The 21344-nt window shown below is 41.5% G+C and overlaps 1 protein-coding gene across 3 annotated transcripts in view; it reads left to right on the forward strand.

Moving 5' to 3' along the window:
- The first annotated feature begins 49 nt into the window (after positions 1-49).
- LOC136379461 (large ribosomal subunit protein uL29m-like) overlaps positions 50-21344 on the forward strand; it is a 50232-nt gene continuing 28937 nt past the window's right edge. For 2 of the 3 annotated variants that reach the window (XM_066346852.1, XM_066346850.1), the window contains exons 1-6: positions 53-209; positions 4591-4742; positions 5244-5304; positions 15267-15363; positions 16536-16666; positions 17976-18071. In XM_066346852.1, coding sequence (XP_066202949.1) covers positions 70-209; positions 4591-4742; positions 5244-5304; positions 15267-15363; positions 16536-16666; positions 17976-18071 — 677 coding nt within the window. In that variant the 5' untranslated portion in view covers positions 53-69. Of the gene's footprint in view, positions 210-4590; positions 4743-5243; positions 5305-15266; positions 15364-16535; positions 16667-17975; positions 18072-21344 lie in introns of all 3 variants that reach the window. The other variant, XM_066346851.1, reaches the window with a different exon arrangement.

The following is a 21344-nucleotide window of genomic DNA, read 5'->3' on the forward strand; positions in this document are numbered from 1 at the left end:
GGCAACGTTGAGTGAGGGCAAAGGCTGTTCCTGTTCTTTTCTTCCGGCTGGAGCTAAGCACCGGAAGTGATGCCATTATGGGCAGAAACGCGGTTTGCTTACGCGAAAAAAATGGCTGCAGCCAGTTTAGCCAGTCTTTGCAGAAAAGTGTCAGCCGTCCTGAAGGCTTCCAGGTCGTTAATAAATCCTCAGGCCCCTGCTGGAACAGGGTGAGTGATGCGAGGAGTAGGTGTGTCCACCTAGTCAACTCTGGGTCTTGTTCTGGCTACCGAAATGCTGAGAACAGCTCAGGGATGGAGCTTGAGCCCGAACCCAACTCAGGAATGAGGGGCTTTGTACGAGTCGCCCACCTGCGACATTTCTGTTCTTGCCTTTTTTTCTTGCCACCTACTCTAGACAGGCAATACCTGAGGTCTGTAGATACCCAGTATTTGTTGAATTAAAGCTAGAGGTATAGAGTTTACCCTTTGGCTGTGGACCTGTGTCAGGCTTGGAGAAAAAAAGGAGGGATATTTCTACTTCTGGAATGTGTCACAGAGATTGTTTCGGTAAATGCTGAGTGAGTAATTTAAAGTAGCTGAATAAGTGAAAAGTTGCCCTTGCGGGTAGAAAAAAGGAACATCCTACACATGGTGTTCATTATTTCTGGAAGGTTAGCTTGTCTTCTGGTCAAAACAGTTGTTTTTACTTTAGGGTGTATGTTTTCCTCCCTTGTGTTGGCTTTTGGCTATAATGATTTGAATTTTATAAATAGATTTTTTTTCCTAAGGAGGTAATTAGTGTATGCGGTCTTGAATCTAGCACAGTTATTGAGCATGTTATGTTACAGTATTGTTAGACATTAACTTCAGAGAAAAGCAGTTATTTTTTTCATTTTGCAGAGAATAGAGGTTGCAACTTTTTGTTGTTTGTTTGCTGAGAGGGATAGGGAGGGAGATGAGAAGCATCAACTTGTAGTTGGCATTTGAGTTGTTCATTGATTGCTTCTCTTAAGTGTCTGGACCAGTGGGCAGCGTGGGGGGGTGTCCAGCTGACCCAGCGACACCTCGCTCAAGCCACGGACCCTGAGCACAAGCCACTTACAATGTGGTCATGTTGATGATCCCATGCTTAAGCCTATGACCTCGGGGCCTCAGGGCCTCTGGTGTGAGACAGCGAAAGTCCCTGGTTGATGCTCTAGCCACTGCATCACCACCAGTCAGAATAGGAGTTTGTAACCTGATCAGAGGTGGCAACTTGAATCTATTTTATGTACATTTGTAGACACTTTGGAATATAGGAAAAAGTGTTTTGAAGAGAGTAAAAATCAACTATAATTCTACCACTCAGAGATAAACAGATTTCTTTCACTTTGTAACTTTGCATATACGTACATACATGTAATTTAAAAATAAAATAAGCCCTGACCAGTGGTGGCGCTATGGATATAGCTGATCTGGGACTCTGGGGTCCCAGGTTCGAAACCCCAAGGTCGCAGGGTTGAGCCCTAGCTCACTAGCTTGAGCACTGGGTCGTTGACTTGAGCCCAGAGGTCGCTGGCTTGAGCAAGGTGACTGGCTCGGCTGAAGCCCCCGGTCAAGGCACATATGAGAAGCAATGAACAACTAAAAGGTGCCACAACTACAAGTTGATGCTTCTCTTCCCTCTCCCTTACTGTGTCTGTCATCTCTCTCTCACTAAAAAAATAAAATAAAATCAGGGCTATATTTATAGACACACATTCTTGTGCCCTTACCCTTATTTCCCCTATTTTTTATTTTTAAAAATTTCAGCCTGACCAGGTAGTGGCACAATAGATAGAGCATAGGACTGGGACGCAGAGGAACCAGGTTCCAAACCCCGAGGTCACCGTCTTGAGCACAGGCTCATTTGGCTTGAACGTAGGATCACCAGCTTGAGTGCAGGGTTGTTGGCTTGAGCAAGGGGTTACTCGCTCTGCTCTAGTTACCTGGTCAAGGCACATATGAGAATGTAATCAATGAACAACTAAGGTGCCGCAACAAAGAATTGATGCTTCTCGTCTCCCTTCCTGTCTGTCTGTCCCTATATGTCCCTTTTCTGTCTCTGTCACAAAAAAAAATTTTTTTCAGACCAATGGAAAAGTTGTAAGAGTAGGACTAAGAATAACCATGTACTCTATATTTATCAATCCTCAGCACTTTGTTACATTTTTCTTATATCCATGCCTTTTTTTCTGAACTATTTGAGGCATGTCAGAATTGCAAATATCATGACATTTCAGCATATATCTCCTAAGAACAAGAGCAGTGTCTTAACCACAATACTCCAGTGATCACACCAGGGAATTTAATATTGATACACTACTATTATTCTGCTACTCTTATCTGGCATATAGCCCAACTTCAAACACCATCAATTGTCCTGGTAATTTTTTTTTCTTTAAAAAAATTTTTGGGGGGGAGGGTGAGAGATGAGAACCATCAATTCTTCGTTGGAGCTCCTTAGATGTTCATTGATTGCTTTCTCATATGTACCTTGACTAGGGGACTACAGCAGAGCGAGTGACCCCTTGCTTGAGCCAGTGACCTTGGGCTCAAGCCAGCGAAAATGAGGTCATGTCTGTGATCCCTCGCTCAAGCCAGCGACCCTGTGCTCAAGCCGGGTGAGCCCGTGCTCAAGCCAGCGACCTCGGGGTTTTGAACCTGGGTCCTCTCCATCCCAGTCCAGTGCTCTATCCACTGCACCAATGCCTGGTCAGGCTTTTCTTTCTTACTTTTTTATTCAGAGTCCGAACAACGAGCATTTATTGCATTAGTTGTCATGTCTCTTTAGTCTTTTTAAATCCAGAATGGTTTCTTTTTTTTTTATGACACTGATACTTTTTATAAGATCAGCCTTATTCTTTTAAATTAAAAAAAATTTTTTCTATTGGTTTGAGAGAGAAAGGAAGGGAAGGGAAGAGAAAGTGAGAGACAGAGAAGCATCAACTTGTTCCACTTAGTTGTTCCATTTACTTGTACACTTACTAGTTGTTTCTCATACGTGTCCTAACTGGGGATGGAACCTGTGATCTCATGCACTGGGATGACACTATGCACTGAGCCACTCAGCAAGGGCCTATATCAGTGTTTTTAGGCTATCCCACCATTTGGGTTTGTCTGATTGTTTTCTTAAGACTAGATTCAGTTTACATTTTTGGGGGTAGGAATTCAACACTTGTGACACACTTCACTATTGTATTTTAAATTATTTACCCATGTTGCCTAACCTGTGGTGGCTCAGTGGATAAAGCCTTGACCTGGAATACTGAGGTTGCTGGTAAAGGCACATATGAGAAGTAGCTACTACCAGTTGATGCTTCCTCCCTCCCTTCTCTAAAATCAATAAATAAAATTTTTTTTTTCCTTTGTATTTTTCTGAAGTGAGAAGCAGGGAGGCAGAGAGACGGACTCCCACATGCGACCAACTGAGATCCACCTGGTATGCCCACCAGGGGCCATGCTCTCTGCCCATCTAGGGCGTTGCTCCGTTTGCACTGAGAGCCATTCTAGCGCCTGAGGTGGAGGCCATGGAACCATCCTCAGCACCTGGGCCAACTTTGCTCCAATGGAGCCTTGTCTGCGGGAGGAGAAGAGAGAGATAGAGAGATAGAAAGGAAAAGGGGAAAGGTGGAGAAGCAGATGGGCGCTTCTCCTGTGTGCCCTGGCCAGGAATCGAACCTGGAACTTCCACATGCTGGTCCAGCGCTCTATCGCTGAGCCAACCAGCCAGAGCCAATAAATAAAATCTTAAAAAAATTATTTATCCAATGTCATTAAATATTCTTTAAAAACATGAATTTTAAATTACTGCATAATAGATTATCATAGAGATGCACAATAATTTCTAAACCATTCATGGTTGTACATTTACACTTAACTTTTTTATATCCTATATAATGTTTTAATAGATGTTTAATTTATCAGTTCCCATCTATGATCATTTCTTTAGTTAAAATTTCTAGATGTGGACTTAATGAGTGAAGGGAAGAACCAACGAGGCCTCTAATGTATGTTGCTGAATAAATCTTCAGAGTATTTTGAATCTGCTCATATATACCCACTAGCAGTTTATGAAGGACCTATATAGGTTACCTGAAAATAATGATTTTTAACCTTTTTCATCTTAATGGCACACATAAACAAATTACTAAAATTCTTCAGCATACCAAAAAGGATATTTTGCTGATCTGACCAAAAAGATACATATAATTTTGATTGATTCACACCAGATGGCTATTGTTGTGTGTGTTGTTCTCATTTTTTTTTATTTGACAATCTAAGGGAAAGAGGTAAGTGCCCCTGACTAAATAGTCAGGTACTACTTGTTTTAAAAATTCTTATGGCACACAGGTTGAAAATCACTGCCTTAGTATATAATTATGTAAATATATTATCTCTAAAATTATAGGGTAACATCATCTACAATGCAATATTTTAAATAATTTCTAAAGTGTTTTATAAGTTTATTGTTTCTTTTGCAGAAACCATGAATAGGTTTTTTTTTAACATTATAGATGAGGAAATGATTCCATTTATTGCTTATAAAATTCAAATGTGAAACTTGAATAAATTGTTTGTATATGTTTAGTTACAGGTTTTCTCTTAAACTGTTGCCTAAGAACACAGCAGGTGTCACATCTTTACCCCAGCATAGAATACTTCATACTACGTTATCGAGGAAAGGCCTGGAAGAATTTTTTGATGACCCAAAGAATTGGGGGGAAGAAAAAGTGAAATCTGGTGAGACATTTGGGTTAATTGACATTAAATATATTTATTGAACCTTTCATCGTTTTGGGACAGTTTAGGAATTACTTGGGTGTTTTCTTTTTTCTTTTTATTTCCTTTAGAAATGTCTATTAGTGAAAATTGAAAGGAAGATATAATAGAGTTAATTGTTCCTTGGCAGTTTGGCAAAAGGTTTAGAAGAGAAGTAGGCTGAAATTTTTCACTAAATTGATGTTTGGGGTTTGTTTCAGATTTTATTTTTTAGAGATAATTGAAAATTAATTTATGATGTAAAGTATTTTGACATTAGACTAAAAATACATTCTGTAGTACTACTGATATTTTTGAATGCTACTGCCTGTCTAATTTCATGTTATATAATTTAATCCCTCTTTAATTTTAATATAACTATTATATAGTTTACAGATAAACCGGTTTAAAGAGGTTAAGTAATTTGCCAGAGAGCATATAGCTAGAAAATTATTTCATGGTATGAATTTGTCATTTTAATAGGAGCTTCATGGACCTGTCAGCAATTAAGGAACAAAAGTAATGTAGATTTACATAAACTTTGGTAAGTATACTGAGTACATGAACATCTAGGTGTTTAAAGCAGTTATGGTATAATAAGGAGGTATAAACGTCATGTGATGTAAGAAATTGAGTGGTTTGTATTGTGGATGATATATAAGATCATAGATTTTATGAATATGACAGGTTGAATGACAATAAGAGATTTTTTTTTAAGAGTGAGAGAGAGGAAGAGAGAGATGTCAACTCATAGTTGCATCACTTTTGTTTTTCATTGATTGCTTCTCATATGTGCCTTAGCTGGGGGCTTAAGCGAAGTCAGTGGCCCCTTGTTCAAGCCAGCAGCCCCCTGATCACAAGCCAGCAACCATGGCTTGTTGTCAGTGATCCTGTGCTCAAGCCAGTGACCTAAGGGTTGGGGAGATGGGTAAAAAGGGACAAGGGATTAATAAGGACAAACTGCCAGCTTTAAAAACAGTCACAGATGATTACTTTGTAAGGTCTAATTACTGTGTTGTACAACCAAACTAATATATGTCAACTGTAATTGAAAACTAAATATAATTATTTAAAATACTCTTCAGACACACAATAAATTGACAGTCCAAAAAAAGAAAATTTTATAACTATGTCAGAGGTTCGAGTATATTAAGACATATGTACTGGAGTTCTCAAGTAGTTGAGGAATTAGAAATTTTACTGTAACTGCTACCAGTCATACTGGCATCTTTATACTAATAGTTTCAGTAAATTAATAAAAGGAAATGGAGAAAAGTTGGTCACATTGAAGCCTTCCTCTTTTTTTATTACCTTTTGCATGGTCTGAAATCTTTGTTGGCTTTGGGAAAGTATGTTGGAGGGCATATTGGGAATTCAGGTAGATCTTTAGCTACTTTTCTCTTGATAAATTAGAGTTGAGAGGATTTAAGACAAAGTTGTATTTCTAATTGACTATATATGTATTTTTATAGAGGTATAATTGATGTGACAGTATGTTTAATGTGTACAATGTTAACCATTCAGTATTGGTATATATTGTAAAATTATCATCACAATAAGTCCAGGTAACATCCATCACCATACATGGTTACAACATTTTTCCCTGCCTGTGATGATAACTTTTGAGATCTTTATGTAATGTAAATCTTCATGTGTGGGGTTTTAGATCCACTCTCCTAGCTACTTTCTGTGTGTGTGTGTGTGTGTGTGTGTGTGTGTGTGTGTGTGTGTTTGTGTGAGAGAGAGACAGAGACAGAAAGAGGGGCAGATAGAAACAGAACAGACCAGGAGAGAGATGAGAAGCATCAATTCTTCATTGCGGCACCTTAGTTGTTCATTGACTTCTTTCTCATATGTGCCTTGACTAGGGGGCTACAGCAGAGCGAGTGACCCCTTGCTCAAGCCAGCGACCTTGGGCTCAAGCCAGTAACCTTGGGCTTCAAGCCAGCGACCATTGAACTCAAGCCAGTGACCATGGGGTTATATCTATGATCCCACGCTCAAGTCAGCAACCCCGTGCTTAAACTGGTGAGCCTGCGCTCAAGCCAGATGAACTCACGCTCAAGCCGGTGGCCTCAGGGTTTCAAACCTGGGTCCTCTGCATCCCAGTCCGACGCTCTATCCATTGCACCACCTCCTGGTCAGGCTCTCTTAGCTACTTTCAAATATGCAGTATAGTAGTATTAATTATAGTCACCATTATATATTATATAGGCCGTACATTATATCCCTGTTACTTACTCATTTTATAACTGAAAATTTGTACCTTTTGACCCCCTTTACATATTTTGCTCACCCTCCCACTCCCTACATTAGCTGAATGTTTTGCTTGGACTTTACTGTGTTTTTTAAATTGGGAGATTTCATGTGGAAATTAAGATGATTGGCTCCTCAGTAATAATCAGACCTCTAATCTGGCCACACTGGACCTGCATTCCTACATGGCAACAACGGGTTGGTCTGTAGCCAGTGCACGTGTGCTGCGGACCAGCACGGCTCCAAATAACGGTGCGGAATTGAGGAAACACACTTTGTCAAAACAAAAACGATGGGACCGGGAGGACTCCTCAAACTGCCTGGCAGTATCCGAGTGCCTCACAGCCCCAGTTCGCTTTATTATATAGACCTATGCAAATCAAGGACCCTGATACAAAGTTGCACATCAAAGGCTAAGACAGGAACTCTCCCAAGGCAAAAACAGGATACATTAGTGAAATTTATAAACATCTGAAACAAACAAAGAGTCAGAGGAAGGGCATGTATATTGCTTCCTGCAACCCAAGGAAGCAAGTGGAGTGGGTGCAAATACTCAGCATCAAAGCCAAATATGGAGATGGAGGGGGGAGAACTTAGCCCCCTGCCAAGCCTCGAATCTATAATGGCTTTTTGCCTTTAACGGTCCACAACATATCCCCCTTTTCTTTTTAATTTGTGTGCTGAGATTTGCACTCATCTGATTTTCTAATTTGGAGGCAGACGGAAAAAATACAGAACAAATACAAAATTAGTATAGCCAATGCTAACAGATACCCAAAACAAGTATACTAATACATCACAGTGATTAAAGCCTTTAAGCAAACTCTTTAAGCTAATACAACAAGAATCTATAAAAGAGTAATGTCCTTAAAGTGTTCAAGTCCAAGTTGGCACCAACACCATTCCAAATCTCTGCAAATGCAACCCAACCCCAGTTCAGTCCAACAAAAACTGTCACAGGAGTAGGAGTCCAGGAAAAGTGCACATTCAGGAGAAGTCCACATGGCACTGGAATTGCTGTCACACTTCCACACTCTGCAGTTAGCGTCAAAGTCCCAATGACCGCTGCTTCTAGCTGGTAATGACCCAGGTAGACTGGAAAAGCCATCTGCAGCACGCATGAAGACGGAGCTTCCGTTTTCTTTAAACTGGAAAGATGAACCCAGGGGTCCTATACTGGAGCTTTACAGCCATGGGGTGGTGAGGAGAACCTTGGGATACATTAAGCTGGGTGGCAGAGGTAAATTTGTAAGTTGGCAAAAAAGGAAAAAAGGAGCTCTGAATTAGGAGTAGGTCCTAGTCTAAAATATGAGTGAGGCATTGAGGCAGGAAGAATAAAGGAAAACTATAAAACAAAGCAGCAGAAAATAGGACTATCAATACCCACAACAGAGATATTCTAGGGAAGAATAAAAAACCTGAATATTCAGGCAAACATAGTTAAGTGGCCCGCCCTTGTGTAAATGAGACCAGTCTACCAGCTACTTGAAAGAAATACCCCAGGCTCATCCACAGTGTCGTAGATGGGGCCGATGGCCCTGGGCACCTTTTAGCCTTCAGTGGCAAATACCAGTATTCTGGGCAAGGTTAGGTCACAGGTGGCTGGAGCAGGGCTGGAAGACACTGAACCCTCCCTTAGAGGAGTGAGGGGGAAGCCTACCTTCCAGTGTCCCTTCTTCCTCACAGCAAAGGCATGTAAGCCTGGCAGGCTTTGGCTCAAATGACCATCCTTTCCACTATTGAAGCAGGGCCCTGATGAAGTTCCAGTTGGAGTGTTGGAGCCTCTGAGGGCGTATGCCAAGAGCTAGTATTTTACCTGATCTCCTTTGGGCTTTTTCTGCCTCTTGGTACCTTAAAAGCCATGCTCAGAAGATCTCGCTGAGGAGCTTGAGGGTCCCTATCTGCCTATATATCTGGAGCTATTCAGAAAAAGACAAAACAGTGTTATTAGCTGGAATCAAATAAAAATAAAAAAGGGGTAGTAGTTTGTGGGACAAAAATATTTGCCATCTCTTGTACATCAGCATTCAAAAGAAACTGTTTGAAGTAAAAAGCATAACAGGGTAGACCTACAGGAGCTCCAGGACATGACCCCCCCCCCCCTTCTTATTATTTACAATTGAATCTTCAAGCACACTTTACAATATTTTTACTTCAAAGATTGCAAGAAATTCTTGACTTTGTTAACTTTCAACAAAAACAGAGCAAATGCACCTTCAAGCAACATTCCCACACTTATCAAAACACCCCCTTAATATTAATTAACAGGCACCATAAAGAGTACATATCAAAACTGAAAAATCCCAGTGTGATCTTCATTATTCTCCTATAGTAAAAAAAAATCTTTACACCTTTATTATGTAAATCTATGCTTCCCCAAGCCTTCCACGTGCAGCCTGGAGCAGCCTGGCCACACCAGCAAGTCTTTTGGATCCAAAATGAGCACGCTTTACTTACTCCAAACAAAATTATATTTATGTAGGGAAATAAAATTATTTTTATTTTGTTTTCAATACTAGAGCCGGCATTTCCAAAATTATTATTATTATTATTACTTTTCATGTAAGGACTTAATTCAGGCCTTATAAACAAAAACACTTAGACATTAAACAAAGACTTCACATACAATCACACAAATCAAGAGTGAAACCCGGGGTTTTAGAGATTAAACTATGGCCTGCTTGATCTTAAGTAGGGCTACCTTAATAGGAACATAATAAGGATATATACTAAACAGAGATCTCTCTCAAAAAATCTCAAGACGGCCGTATGAGATTTCTGTTCAGCAACACCCAAATCAGGCCCTCCTTTCGCCCTCTTTTCAAGCAATGGAGCAGGAAAGAAATAAAATTATCTAAAACATTAAAATTAGATAATAATAATTGAGAAAGGGAAGAGAGCACAGTGAAATAAGCCTCATACAATTGCTCTTGTGAAGTGAGTCTCATCTAGAATCATGGTGTCTCACCAGTCGTTCAGGGATCCACCGAGGAGCTTCAGCAGACCTAGGAAAAACACACATATATCCTCGGCCCCATAAGAGAACAGGGTCTGGCCCTTGCCAGATTTCTGTGAGCGGGTCCCTCCATTGCACTTCAGGGAAGGCTTTCCTTGCAGGGTTCCAGAGTCTCTCTGCTGCTGAATGACCCTGTCTATCAGTATTCAAAAAATTTAAAGTAAAAAGAGCATGACAAAGAAGATTTGCAGGAGTTTCCTAATACTTAAGTTGCTATTTGGCTCCTAACTCTGAATACACCTCACAATGCACTAACCAAATCAGTAAGTCTTTTTTTTTTTTTTTTGTATTTTTCTGAAGCTGGAAACGGAGAGAGACAGTCAGACAGACTCCCGCATGCGCCCGACCAGGATCCACCCGGCACGCCCACCAGGGGCGATGCTCTGCCCACCAGGGGGCGATGCTCTGCCCCTCCGGGGTGTCGCTCTGTTGCAACCAGAGCCATTCCAGCGCCTGGGGCAGAGGCCAAGGAGCCATCCCCAGCGCCCGGGCCATCTTTGCTCCAATGGAGCCTCGGCTGCAGGAGGGGAAGAGAGAGACAGAGAGGAAGGAGAGGGGGAGGGGTGGAGAAGCAGATGGGCGCCTCTCCTGTGTGCCCTGGCCGGGAATCGAACCCGGGACTTCTGCACACCAGGCCGACGCTCTACCACTGAGCCAACCGGCCAGGGCCCAAATCAGTATGTCTTAAGGATCTACATTCTATTCTATTTAAATTTAAATGAGCGCTCCTTACAAGTTCTAAAAACATTTTATTTTTTCTAAATATTAGAGCCAGCATTTCCAATTTTTGCATGCAAAAAAACCTTAATTCAGGCCTTAAAAACAGACACATTTTGACAACATTAAACAAAGACTAAACAGAAACAAGAATTAGACGAACCAGACAAACCAGAGAGAAACCCGGGATTTCAGAGCACATCCAGATTAGAAAGATGCCTGCCTGATATTAGTCAGGGCATTTCCAGACACAGGGACTGAAGGATGTGACTAAACAAAATCACCCCGAGAAAATTTGCTCTCGGCAGCTGCTGGATATTTTCTATAGTCAGATCCAACACAGGTCCCCTGCCTCAACCTCCAGGCAAAGAATAAGAAAGAAACAAAATGATAGCTCAGAAGGTCATAGTTAAAACATTAAAGAAAATCAGACCATGACAGGAAAAGCTGTAACTTTCCTAATACCTGAATCTCCTATCCATTCTCAAATTCTATAGTTGCTGTAACCGGCAGCTCAGGTTGACTATGCTGAGATTTTTCTCCTACCTCAACAGCCCCTTCATGCAAGTCCAACTTCCACAGCAAATAATCACCCCCGGAGAGACAAGCACAAGCACTCGCCTTCCAGTCATTTGGGGGAAGAGCCTTTGCCCTAATAGTATCTAATAAACCAAGTGAAAAAGGGGCAGTAGGCCCATACTGAGCACAAACAAGTTTAAGCTCTTTCAGAGTTCTAAAAGGTACAGGTTCATGTTCTCGCACTAGTCTCCCTGTATCATCCTCTCTTTCCACAACAGGAAAATGGGTAAAGCCATCTATTGTTTCCCCTATATTTCGAGCCTGGTCTATAGATTGTTGGAGAGGGGATTTCCCAGATTTTGAGCTATAGACTATGGAATCAGCCCGATAAGGGAACGGAGGAGCAGAGGGTTGAATGTAGGAAGGAGCTGAGAGCAGCGGAGGCCCCACGGCTAAGGCAGCCATAGCCATGGATTTTTCATCCCCCCTGTTATCCTCAGACTCCAAGTTATCCTTGTATTCACGTCCCTCTGTTTCCGGCTCACCCTGATACTCTTCAGACAACGATTTGTCTTCATACGGAAACATTTTTACAAAAAGGTCCCTTTTTTTTACCTTATCTGTCCCATATTCTTTTACTCCCAACTACACTTTCCCCAAAAACTTTCTTTACTCACTGTGCACACTTCACTTTGGGGAGTTCCGTCACCTTCCTTCAGTTTTAGTTTCCTTGTACTCAAGTCGTCTGTTCGGGCGCCACTTGCCGCGGACCAGCGCGGCTCCAAATAACGGTGCGGAATTGAGGAAACACACTTTGTCAAAACAAAAATGATGGGACCGAGAGGACTCCTTAAACTGCCTGGCAGTATCTGAGTGCCTCACAGCCCCAGTTCGCTTTATTATATAGACCTATGCAAATCAAGGACCCTGATATAAAGTTGCACATCAAAGGCTAAGACAGGAACTCTCCCAAGGCAAAAACAGGATACATTAGTGAAATTTACAAACATCTGAAACAAACAAAGAGTCAGAGGAAGGGCATGTATATTGCTTCCTGCAACCCAAGGAAGCAAGTGGAGTGGGTGCAAATACTCAGCATCAAAGCCAAATATGGAGATGGAGGGGGGAGAACTTAGCCCCCTGCCAAGCCTCAAATCTATAATGGCTTTTTGCCTTTAATGGTCCACAACACACGTGCATCTTCTCCATCCTGCTGTTCCTTCACCAAACCCTCCTACTTACTGTTATCTCTCTAAGCACTGGAGTAGGCATTTTTAAAATGTCACCCTCTTACTTAAACGGTTAATTATCTTTCATGGCAGGTTAAAAAACTATAAAATGCTTATAAAGAACCACTGATGTAGGTTTGTCTGGCGATGCAATAAAAAATATCTATTCAGATTTTGTTCTCATTCGTTGACACATGGCTTCTAAATCCCTTGGTATTTCCTGAGTGATGGAAGTTTCTTTTGTTCAAATGAGGCTACTCTTGGTAGAGTTGGTCACCAGGATGGAAGCCGGTCACCAGAAAGACCAAGGTGTGATTCAGGAGTGGAGCTTCCAGGCTCACCAGCAGCCTCCCCTCTGGGGAGGGGCCGAGGTACTGGACATTGAGTTCAGTCAGCAGTGGGCAGTGATTGATCGATCATGCATACATAGTGAAACCTCATGCCTGACTAGGTGATAGTGCAGTGGATAGAGCACTGACCTGGCATGCTGAGGAGCCAGGTTCAAAACCCCAACTTTGCTGGCTTGATCATGGGCTCATCTGGCTTTAGCGTGGGCTCACCAGCTTGAGCACAGGGTTGCTGGCTTGAGCCCAAAGGTCACTGGCTTGAAGCCCAAGGTCTTCTTATCACTCTCCCTTCCTGTATGTCTAAATGTCACTAAAAAAACAAACAAAAAAACAACAACCCCCCCAAATACCCCCAATTTCTTTTCTGCCTAAAATTGTTTCCCCTAAAACTGTCTTCCTCCATAGCATAAAGTACCCCAGTTCCTTTGTCTCCTGTTCAGTGCCCTCCCCAGTTACTTCCTTTCTTTTCAGCTCTAATTCTTCATCAGTTATTCCCAAAACCTCCCTTCAGCTTTGCTACTCAGTACCTGTGATTTTGCATTGCTTTTCTTTCCAGTCTCACAGATCCCATCTCTGTGAAGCTTTTCTTTTTTTTTTTTTTGTATTTTTTTGAAGTTGGAAATGGGGAGGCAGTCAGACTCCCCCATGTGCCCGACTGGGATCCACCCAGCACGCCCACCAGGGGACGATGCTCTGCCCATCTGGGGCGTCGCTCTGTTGCAACCAGGGCCACTCTAGTGCCTGAGGCAGAGGCCATGGGAGCCATCCTCAGCACCCAGGCCAACTTTGCTGCAATGGAGCCTCGGCTGCAGGAGGGGAAGAGAGAGAGAGGAAGGAGAGGGGGAGGGGTGGAGAAGCAGATGGGCACTTCTCCTGTGTGTCCTGGCCGGGAATTGAACTCGGGATTCCTGCACGCCAGGCTGACGCTCTACCACTGAGCCAACCGGCCAGGGCCATGTGAAGCTTTTCTTGATTATCTCAGACAGTAGAAAGGACTCCTCTCTCCCATTTACTTCTTCTGGTACTTGTTGTCTGCACCACCCAATTCACCATGTCACATTGCAGTTATGGAGGCAGCCTAGTGGAGTAAAAGTACAGGAGCTTGTGCATCCAGGGAGTCCAGCATTTGAATCTTGAATTAGCTCTGAGCTCCAGAATATCCTACTTCTCCCAGCCTTGGTTTCTTCATTTAGAAAGTGGAAATAATAGTAACCTCAAAGGGTTCTTATAAGAATCAAAAGAGCCTGACCTGTGGTGGCGCAGTGGATAAAGCCTCGACCTGGAAATGCTGAAGTCGCCGGTTTGAAACCCTGGGCTTGCCTGGTCAAGGCACATATGGGAGTTGATGCTTCCAGCTCCTCCCCCCTTCTCCCTCTCTCTCTCTCTCTCTCTCTCTCTCTCCTCTCTAAAATGAATAAAAAAAAAAAAAAAAAAAAAAAAAAAAAGAATCAAAAGAAACTTATACAAAAGTGGGTTGGACAAAAGTGGGTTTACAGTTGTTTGTATGGAAAGTAATACAATTGCCTGACCAGTGGTGGCATAGTAGGTAGAGCCTTGACCTGGGACTCTGGGGACCCATTTGAAACCCCAATGTCGCCCCCTTGAATATGAGCTCATAGACAGGACCCCATGGTCACTGGCTTGAAGCCCAAGGTCGCTGGCTTGAGCAAGGGGTCACTGGCTTGGTTGGAGCCCTCCCGATCAAGGCACATATGAGAAGCAGTCAATGAATAATGAAGGTGCCACAACTAGGAGTTGATACATCTCATCTCTCTTTTCTTTTCTCTCTCTCTCTTGCTAAAAACAAAAGATTACAACTAATAACAATACAATAATAATCTCTGTTTTACTTACAACTATAAACCTACTTTTGCCCCACCCTGTAGAAAGTGTTTAGCCCATTGCCTGGCATATAACAGGTACTGCATAAATATTAGTGGTCTTCCATCCTCTCTAGCCACTTTGAACATAGGGACTATATTTTATGGGGTTTTCTTTTTTGTAGTTTTCTTGGCTCTTAATACAATTATGTACCACATGGAAAAATTTATTGAACAAATGAATAAGAATAGATATAACTCTGATTAAAGGATTATTTTTTTTTAAGATTATATTTATTGATTTTAGAGAAACAGAGAAAGGAGGGGTAGGAGCAGGAAGCATCAACTCGTAGTAGTTTCTCGTCTATGCCTTGACCGGGCAAGCCCAGGGTTTTCAACCAGCGACCTCAGCGTTCCAGGTTGACGCTTTATCCACTGCGCCACCACAGGTCAGGCTGAAGGATTCTTCTTTGTAATATGATACTCTATATTGAGATTTCTATAAATGTTTTGAGAAATATTACTAATTTTGATGTCAAAAATCACAACTTTATTAATGTTATCACAAGACGGCCTCACGAGCTCTGTGCTCTGTGATACAGGTATGTCCTACTGAAAGAAAGAAACATGCTTCTAACTCTGCAGCAGGAGGCCAAGCGGCAGATACTGCCCATGCCAAGTCCCGAGCGGTTGGAAAAGGTAAGGCTGATTTGTGGGATAGAGGTAACAGGAGTGAGTATATGATTCCTCTATTTCCTGTCAGGTAGATTTTTTTCTATTTCTGCTTGATTTTTAGTAAACTTCCAGAGGTGCGTAACCATTACTATTAAGTTTAGAACATTTCCATCGCCTCAGAGAGGCGTCTGCTGCCCAGCTGCAGGCCCTCCCGTTCCTACCTCCAGCCCCCACCATGTGTGTGAGCCTGTTTTTACCCCTCTTGGGTGGACACTAAGAGTGAAATTGCTGGGTTGTATGGTAAATCTGTGTTTAACGTTTTAGGACCCAACCAAACTTTTCTAAAGTAGCTGCACCGTTGTACACTTCTCCTTCTAGCTTAGCCACGTCCTTACCCACTAGGTCAAATTGTATTTATGCATATTTTTATTGTGGTTAAGAATACATAACATAAAATGTACTATCTTAATCATTTTTAAGTGTATAGTTCAGTAGTGTCCACTCTACTTACATTGTCAACTTACTTTTTAAATTCGGTTCTTTTTCATCATTAAAAAGAAATCCTGCCCTGACTGGATAGCTTGCTCAGTTCTGGTATCATCCTGAAGCGAGAGCTTGCCAGCTCAGTCCTGGGTCAGGGATGTACAGGAACCAGATGTTCTTGTCTCTCTCCTCTCTCCCTTTCTATCTCTAATATCAATAAAATAAACATTAAAAAAATCCCTTGGGTTCCATATTTCCTTTACTAGAGGTGATCAGTCATATGTGTTTCCTGTTTATCCACCAGTAGTTTTCTCTGCATATAGAAAATCTGATGTAGGTTTTCATTTAAATAAAACTAAATTTAAAAAATTATAAAAAGTGATATTGCACACACCCATGTATACCTGTGCCAAAAATATTTTTAGGAAATATATTTTTTTAATTTATTCTTTTTAGAGAGAGAGAAGGGAGGAGGAGCAGGAAACATCAACTCCCATATACATCTTGATCAGGCAAGCCCAGGGTTTCGAACTGGCGACCTCAGTGTTCCAGGTTGATGCTTTATCCACTGCGCCACCACAGGTCAGGCTAGAAATATTTGACAGACGGGTTCTTTTACAAAGTTCCTTCTGTAGCATAATCTTTATATCTTCTTTCTTTAGAATTCTCTTATAGGTGATCGTTGCAATTATATCTTTCTATTCTCTTCTCAGGTAATAGAATCCATGGATGCATTAGACAAAGTTGTCCAGGAACGAGAAGATGCTCTAAGACTTCTTCAGACTGGTCAAGAAAAAGCTAGACCTGGTGCTTGGAGAAAAGACATTTTTGGAAGAATCATCTGGTGCAGTTTACATTGTGGCTTTTCCTTCCTTGTGGCCCTCCCTCCTTTCTTCCTCTCCTTCCCTCCCCCCTCCCTTCCCTTCCCTTTCCCTTTCCTTTCCTTCCTTTCTCTTTCTTTTCGTTCTTCTTTTGGTGACAGAGGGATAGATAGGGACAGGCAGGCAGGAAGGGAGAGTGATGAGAAGCATCAGTTCTTCATTGCGGCTCCTTAGTCTTCTTAGTTGTTCATTGATTGCTTTCTCATATGTGTCTTGACCAGGGGGCTACAGCAGAGCGAATGACCCCTTGCTCAAGCCAGCAACCATGGGGTCATGTCTTTGATCCCACGCTCAAGCCAGTGACCCAGCGCTCAAGCCAATGAGCCGCACTCAAGCCAGCAACCTCAGGTTTCAAACCTGGGTCCTCTGCATCCCAGGCCAGTGCTCTATCCACTGCACCACCGCCTACTCAGGCTATAACAGTGGTTCTTAATTTTATGTGAATCATGTGCTCTTTTGAGGATTTGATGAAAGTTACAGATCCTCTCATAGAAAAATGTGCTTGTGTACATGTAATTCAGAAGGTTAAAAATACCATGAAGCTAATTTTAGGACATACACCTCCCTCTTTGCCCATTAAGAACCTAAGGCTGTTAAAAAGAAGAATAAGGTCACATGAACCAGGATAAGCTCTAGTCCAAGTTATGAAACAGTTTAATCTTGTCTCCTAAATCCAGTTCCCAGAGACCAACCAGACCTTGGGAAAAGATCTGATAAACATTTATACTGAGTTATATAACTGAGAAGACCCAGCATATTCTCTCTGCCAGGGGTTTTACGTTTAGATTGAGCTGCTAAAAGGAAGTGTCGTTAATGGGACTTTAAACATTGCTCAGTAAATGGGAAGGCATTTTGGGTTGTTGGAGACCTCCCCTGTACCGTTGAAATTGCATCACATATTAGCACTGAGTCATTTGATGGGCTCTTTAATGGAGTTTGTGCTTATGGGGCTACTTGGAGCCACATTAGGGGAGTAGCTGTACTGATTTTGACCATGCATTCCAGTACGGAAAAGAGATAATTGCTAAAACATCTGCATACTACAATGATCTACTTTATTTCCTACTAATTTTTATTTGGATTAATCCAGTTGAGATTTATTAGGAAAGAGTGGGGATAGGGAAAGAATCTGTCAGTTTTAGACTAAGAAGGCTATTCTCTTCAAGGTTTTTAATTTGACAACGTATTTAGTCCAAAAGCTAGAGCTCTGTATCTGCTTGAAAATATATTCAATGTTTGCTATCAGGTGATGTCTTTCTGCTTTCTTGGCAGGCACAAATTCAAGCAGTGGCCTATACCTTGGTACCTAAATAAAAGGTACAATAGGAAACGATTCTTTGCAATGCCCTACGTGGATCGTTTTGACAGGTAAGCACAAGCACCCTTACTAATGAACTATCTTTATTTCAGATGACATGCATTAAGCTTTTATGAAAATAAGTTTATTGTAGAAGAAATAGAAAAATCAGGTAGAAAAGAAATTAAAAGACTTGTATAATCTCATCATCAAGAAATAGCCTTTTATTCACTTTCTAGTATATATCCTTTCAAAAATTTTGTCTTATTCATCAATCTATATGTAAGTAGAAGGTTAAATCTTCCTGTAATTTTTTTTTTTTTTTTTTTGTGACAGAGACAGAGAGGGACAGATAGAGACAGACAGGAAGGGAGAGATATGAGAAGCATCAATTCTTTGTTGCAGCACCTTAGTTTCTTATTGATTGCTTTCTCATATGTGCCTTGACCAAGGGGCTACACCTGAGTGACCCCTTGCTCAAGCCAGCGACCTTGGGCTCAAAGCTAGTGAACTTGGCTCAAACCAGAAGAGCCCACACTCAAACCAGTGACCTCGGGGTTTCAAACCTGGGTCATCCACATCCCAGTCTGACGCTCTATCCACTGCGCCACCACTTGGTCAGGCTAAATCTTCCTGTAATGTTAAAAGGAAGGTCCAGATACTTTAGTTGCATAAAATAGAAATATTGCAAAGTTGATTAATCATCTAAACTCTCTTTGGAAGGTAAATGAATTACAACTTTGTGGTTTCCAGGGGAAGGGTGTCATTCAACTCAGTGGCTATGGCTACAAAAAATTACCAGGATATGGGAAATGCAGGGTTACTGGCCAAGGATGCTAGCAGTCAATTCAAGGCTGGAAAGCAGCTAGACATTAAAGGGGAAATCCTAGCAGCACAAGAATTGCAGCTTATAACAACTGGCTTAGATAGTATGTTCTACTTTCAGCAAGATTTCTTTAAAAACTGACCTTCTTGCCTGACTGGTGGTGGTGCTGTGGATAGAGCGTCAACCTAGTCCTAGGACACTAAGGTCCCAGGTTTGAAATCCAGAGGTCACCAGCTTCAGTGTGGGGTCATAGACATGGTCCCAAGGTCCCTGGCTTGAGCAAGGGGTCACTGGCTCAGCTGGAGCCCCCAAAGCACGTATGAGAAGCAGTCAGTGAATAACTAGTGACACAACTGAGTTGATGCTTCTTGTCTCTCTGCCTTTCTCTGTCTGTCTCTCACTAGGGGGAGAAAAATGACTTTCTCCCCTAAAATCTTGTTTTCATATCAAAAAAATCCACGTTATAAAAAATAATTTAAATAGGATTAAATATATCTTTAAATTGATCTTTAACGTTATTTTAGTATGCTTTAAAATCAGTTTCAATTTTTCATCTACGCCACCAAACCAGCTAGTTCTCCTCATTCCTAGTTGTGATTTTTAAATGTCTACTTTGTCCATTTCTGTCACAGATCTTCTAAAAGCCTTTGATTCTTGAGTGATGCTAGTTTTTCTGTTATGCTAATGAACGATTTTTGGAAAGCACTTAAGGTTAGGTGCTGGTTGTCATGGGAACAAGCCTTAACTAGATAATTGAAATTTTCAGTCCCATACCCGATTTCTAGGGAGGAGAAATGGGTTGATCAGTTGCCAGTGGTCAGTAGTTTAACCAAGAATGTCTGTGTGATGGAGCCACCCGAAAGAGAAAAGCCCAAAAGGACAGGGTTTGGAGAGCTGGTTTGGTGAACACAGGGAGTCTGGGAGAAGGGTGTGCCTGGAGAAGGACCGGAAGCTCTGCTTTCCCCATACCTTGCCCTATGCATGTCATTTTTCTCGCTATTCCTGAGTTATATCCTTTTATAATTGGTAATCTGGTGTGTCGAGTTCTGTGGTCTACTCTAGTAATTAATTGAACCCAAGGAGGGGGCCATGGGAATCTCTCATTTATAGCCAGTCGGAACTATGGGTAACAACCTGCACTTTAGACTAGTGCCTGAAGTCCAAGGAAGGAACTGGTCAGAAGCTCAGGTGACAACCTCTGACACTGTCTCTGGGTAGGTAGTTTCAGAACTGACTTGAATTTTCCGACACCCCAGTGTGTCTGAGAATTGCCTGGTAGTGTGGGAAACCCCTACTCCCAGTGGAACTGGGCCAGAACTCCTTTACCTCCAGTATATGCATTCTAATCGATACTAAATATTATTCATCCTTTTCATCACCACTGCTCTAGATTCAGTCAGTCCTTCATTTAAATCTTCCTGCAAAATGTCTGCAGGACGTCCTTCCTACTCCCACTCTCTGCTCTAGAGCAGTCCCTCTTCATCAGAGTGAATTGAACATCCTCCTTCCTTGAGTCCCTTCAGATACTGCTTCCTAATTGTCCTCAATCCTATCCCATCAGTGTTCAAACCTTCCAGTAGCTCGTCTGCAGTTACAGTCCTACCCAGTGTTTCCACAGTTTAGTTTTAGCTACTTATCCTTCACAGAGTCAGAACTTACTCCTGGTTTCCTAAACATAACTTGTTCATTTTCTCCTCTTTGGCTGCTGTTCCCACAGCTTTGAAATCTCTCCACCTATACATTGTTTTCATACCCAGTTCAGATGCTCAGTGACTGAAGAAACCTAACTGCACTTTTTTTCTCCAACCCTAATGTGCCATGTGACCCTTTGCCCCCTAGTTGCGTAAAGTGAAGCAATAAATAGCATGACTTAAAACAATGTATGAGAAATTATGAATCCAGTGTTACTCTTACAGAATTTAAATATTATTCTCCTTTTCAGTCTTTTTAAGCCTTCAAAGCATGCAGCATGATCTTCTGAATATTAAGAATAGAAAACCTTTATTCTTTCAGATATGATTATTTCTTACAAATGGCCAAAATTTAGGTGGAGCAAAGATTAAGGAATAAAAATAGATAATCTAATTTCAACATCTTAAAATCTTATGTTATACTTAATTTACAAAGTAGATAATATCATGTTTTTTGTATATACATTGTCTTCATCCAGATATAATCCTTATCTCAAATTTCTGTGATCTCCACCATAGCATTGACATATTATTCAGTACATGGATCCTGTATTAGATTTTATATAAGCTTATGCCTACTCTCAATAAAATCTTCTCCAAAATACTAGCTTCAGTAGTGTAGAGGCTTGACATCAGTGAATTTATCATTTGCAGTTTTGATGGTTGCCATAGAGGTCAACATAATTTAGCTAAGGCACAAATGCCTCATGCCGTGGGATGCTGACAGGTACAGGCAAAATCAAGATAAGAGCATCATCTCTAAACATGGCTTTATTCTCTCTGTCGTAGGTGAAAGGATATGCTAGTCTGAGTGCTGTTTGAAATTA

This window comes from Saccopteryx leptura, chromosome 8, assembly GCF_036850995.1.
Source record: "Saccopteryx leptura isolate mSacLep1 chromosome 8, mSacLep1_pri_phased_curated, whole genome shotgun sequence".
Taxonomy (NCBI): Eukaryota; Metazoa; Chordata; class Mammalia; order Chiroptera; family Emballonuridae; genus Saccopteryx; species Saccopteryx leptura.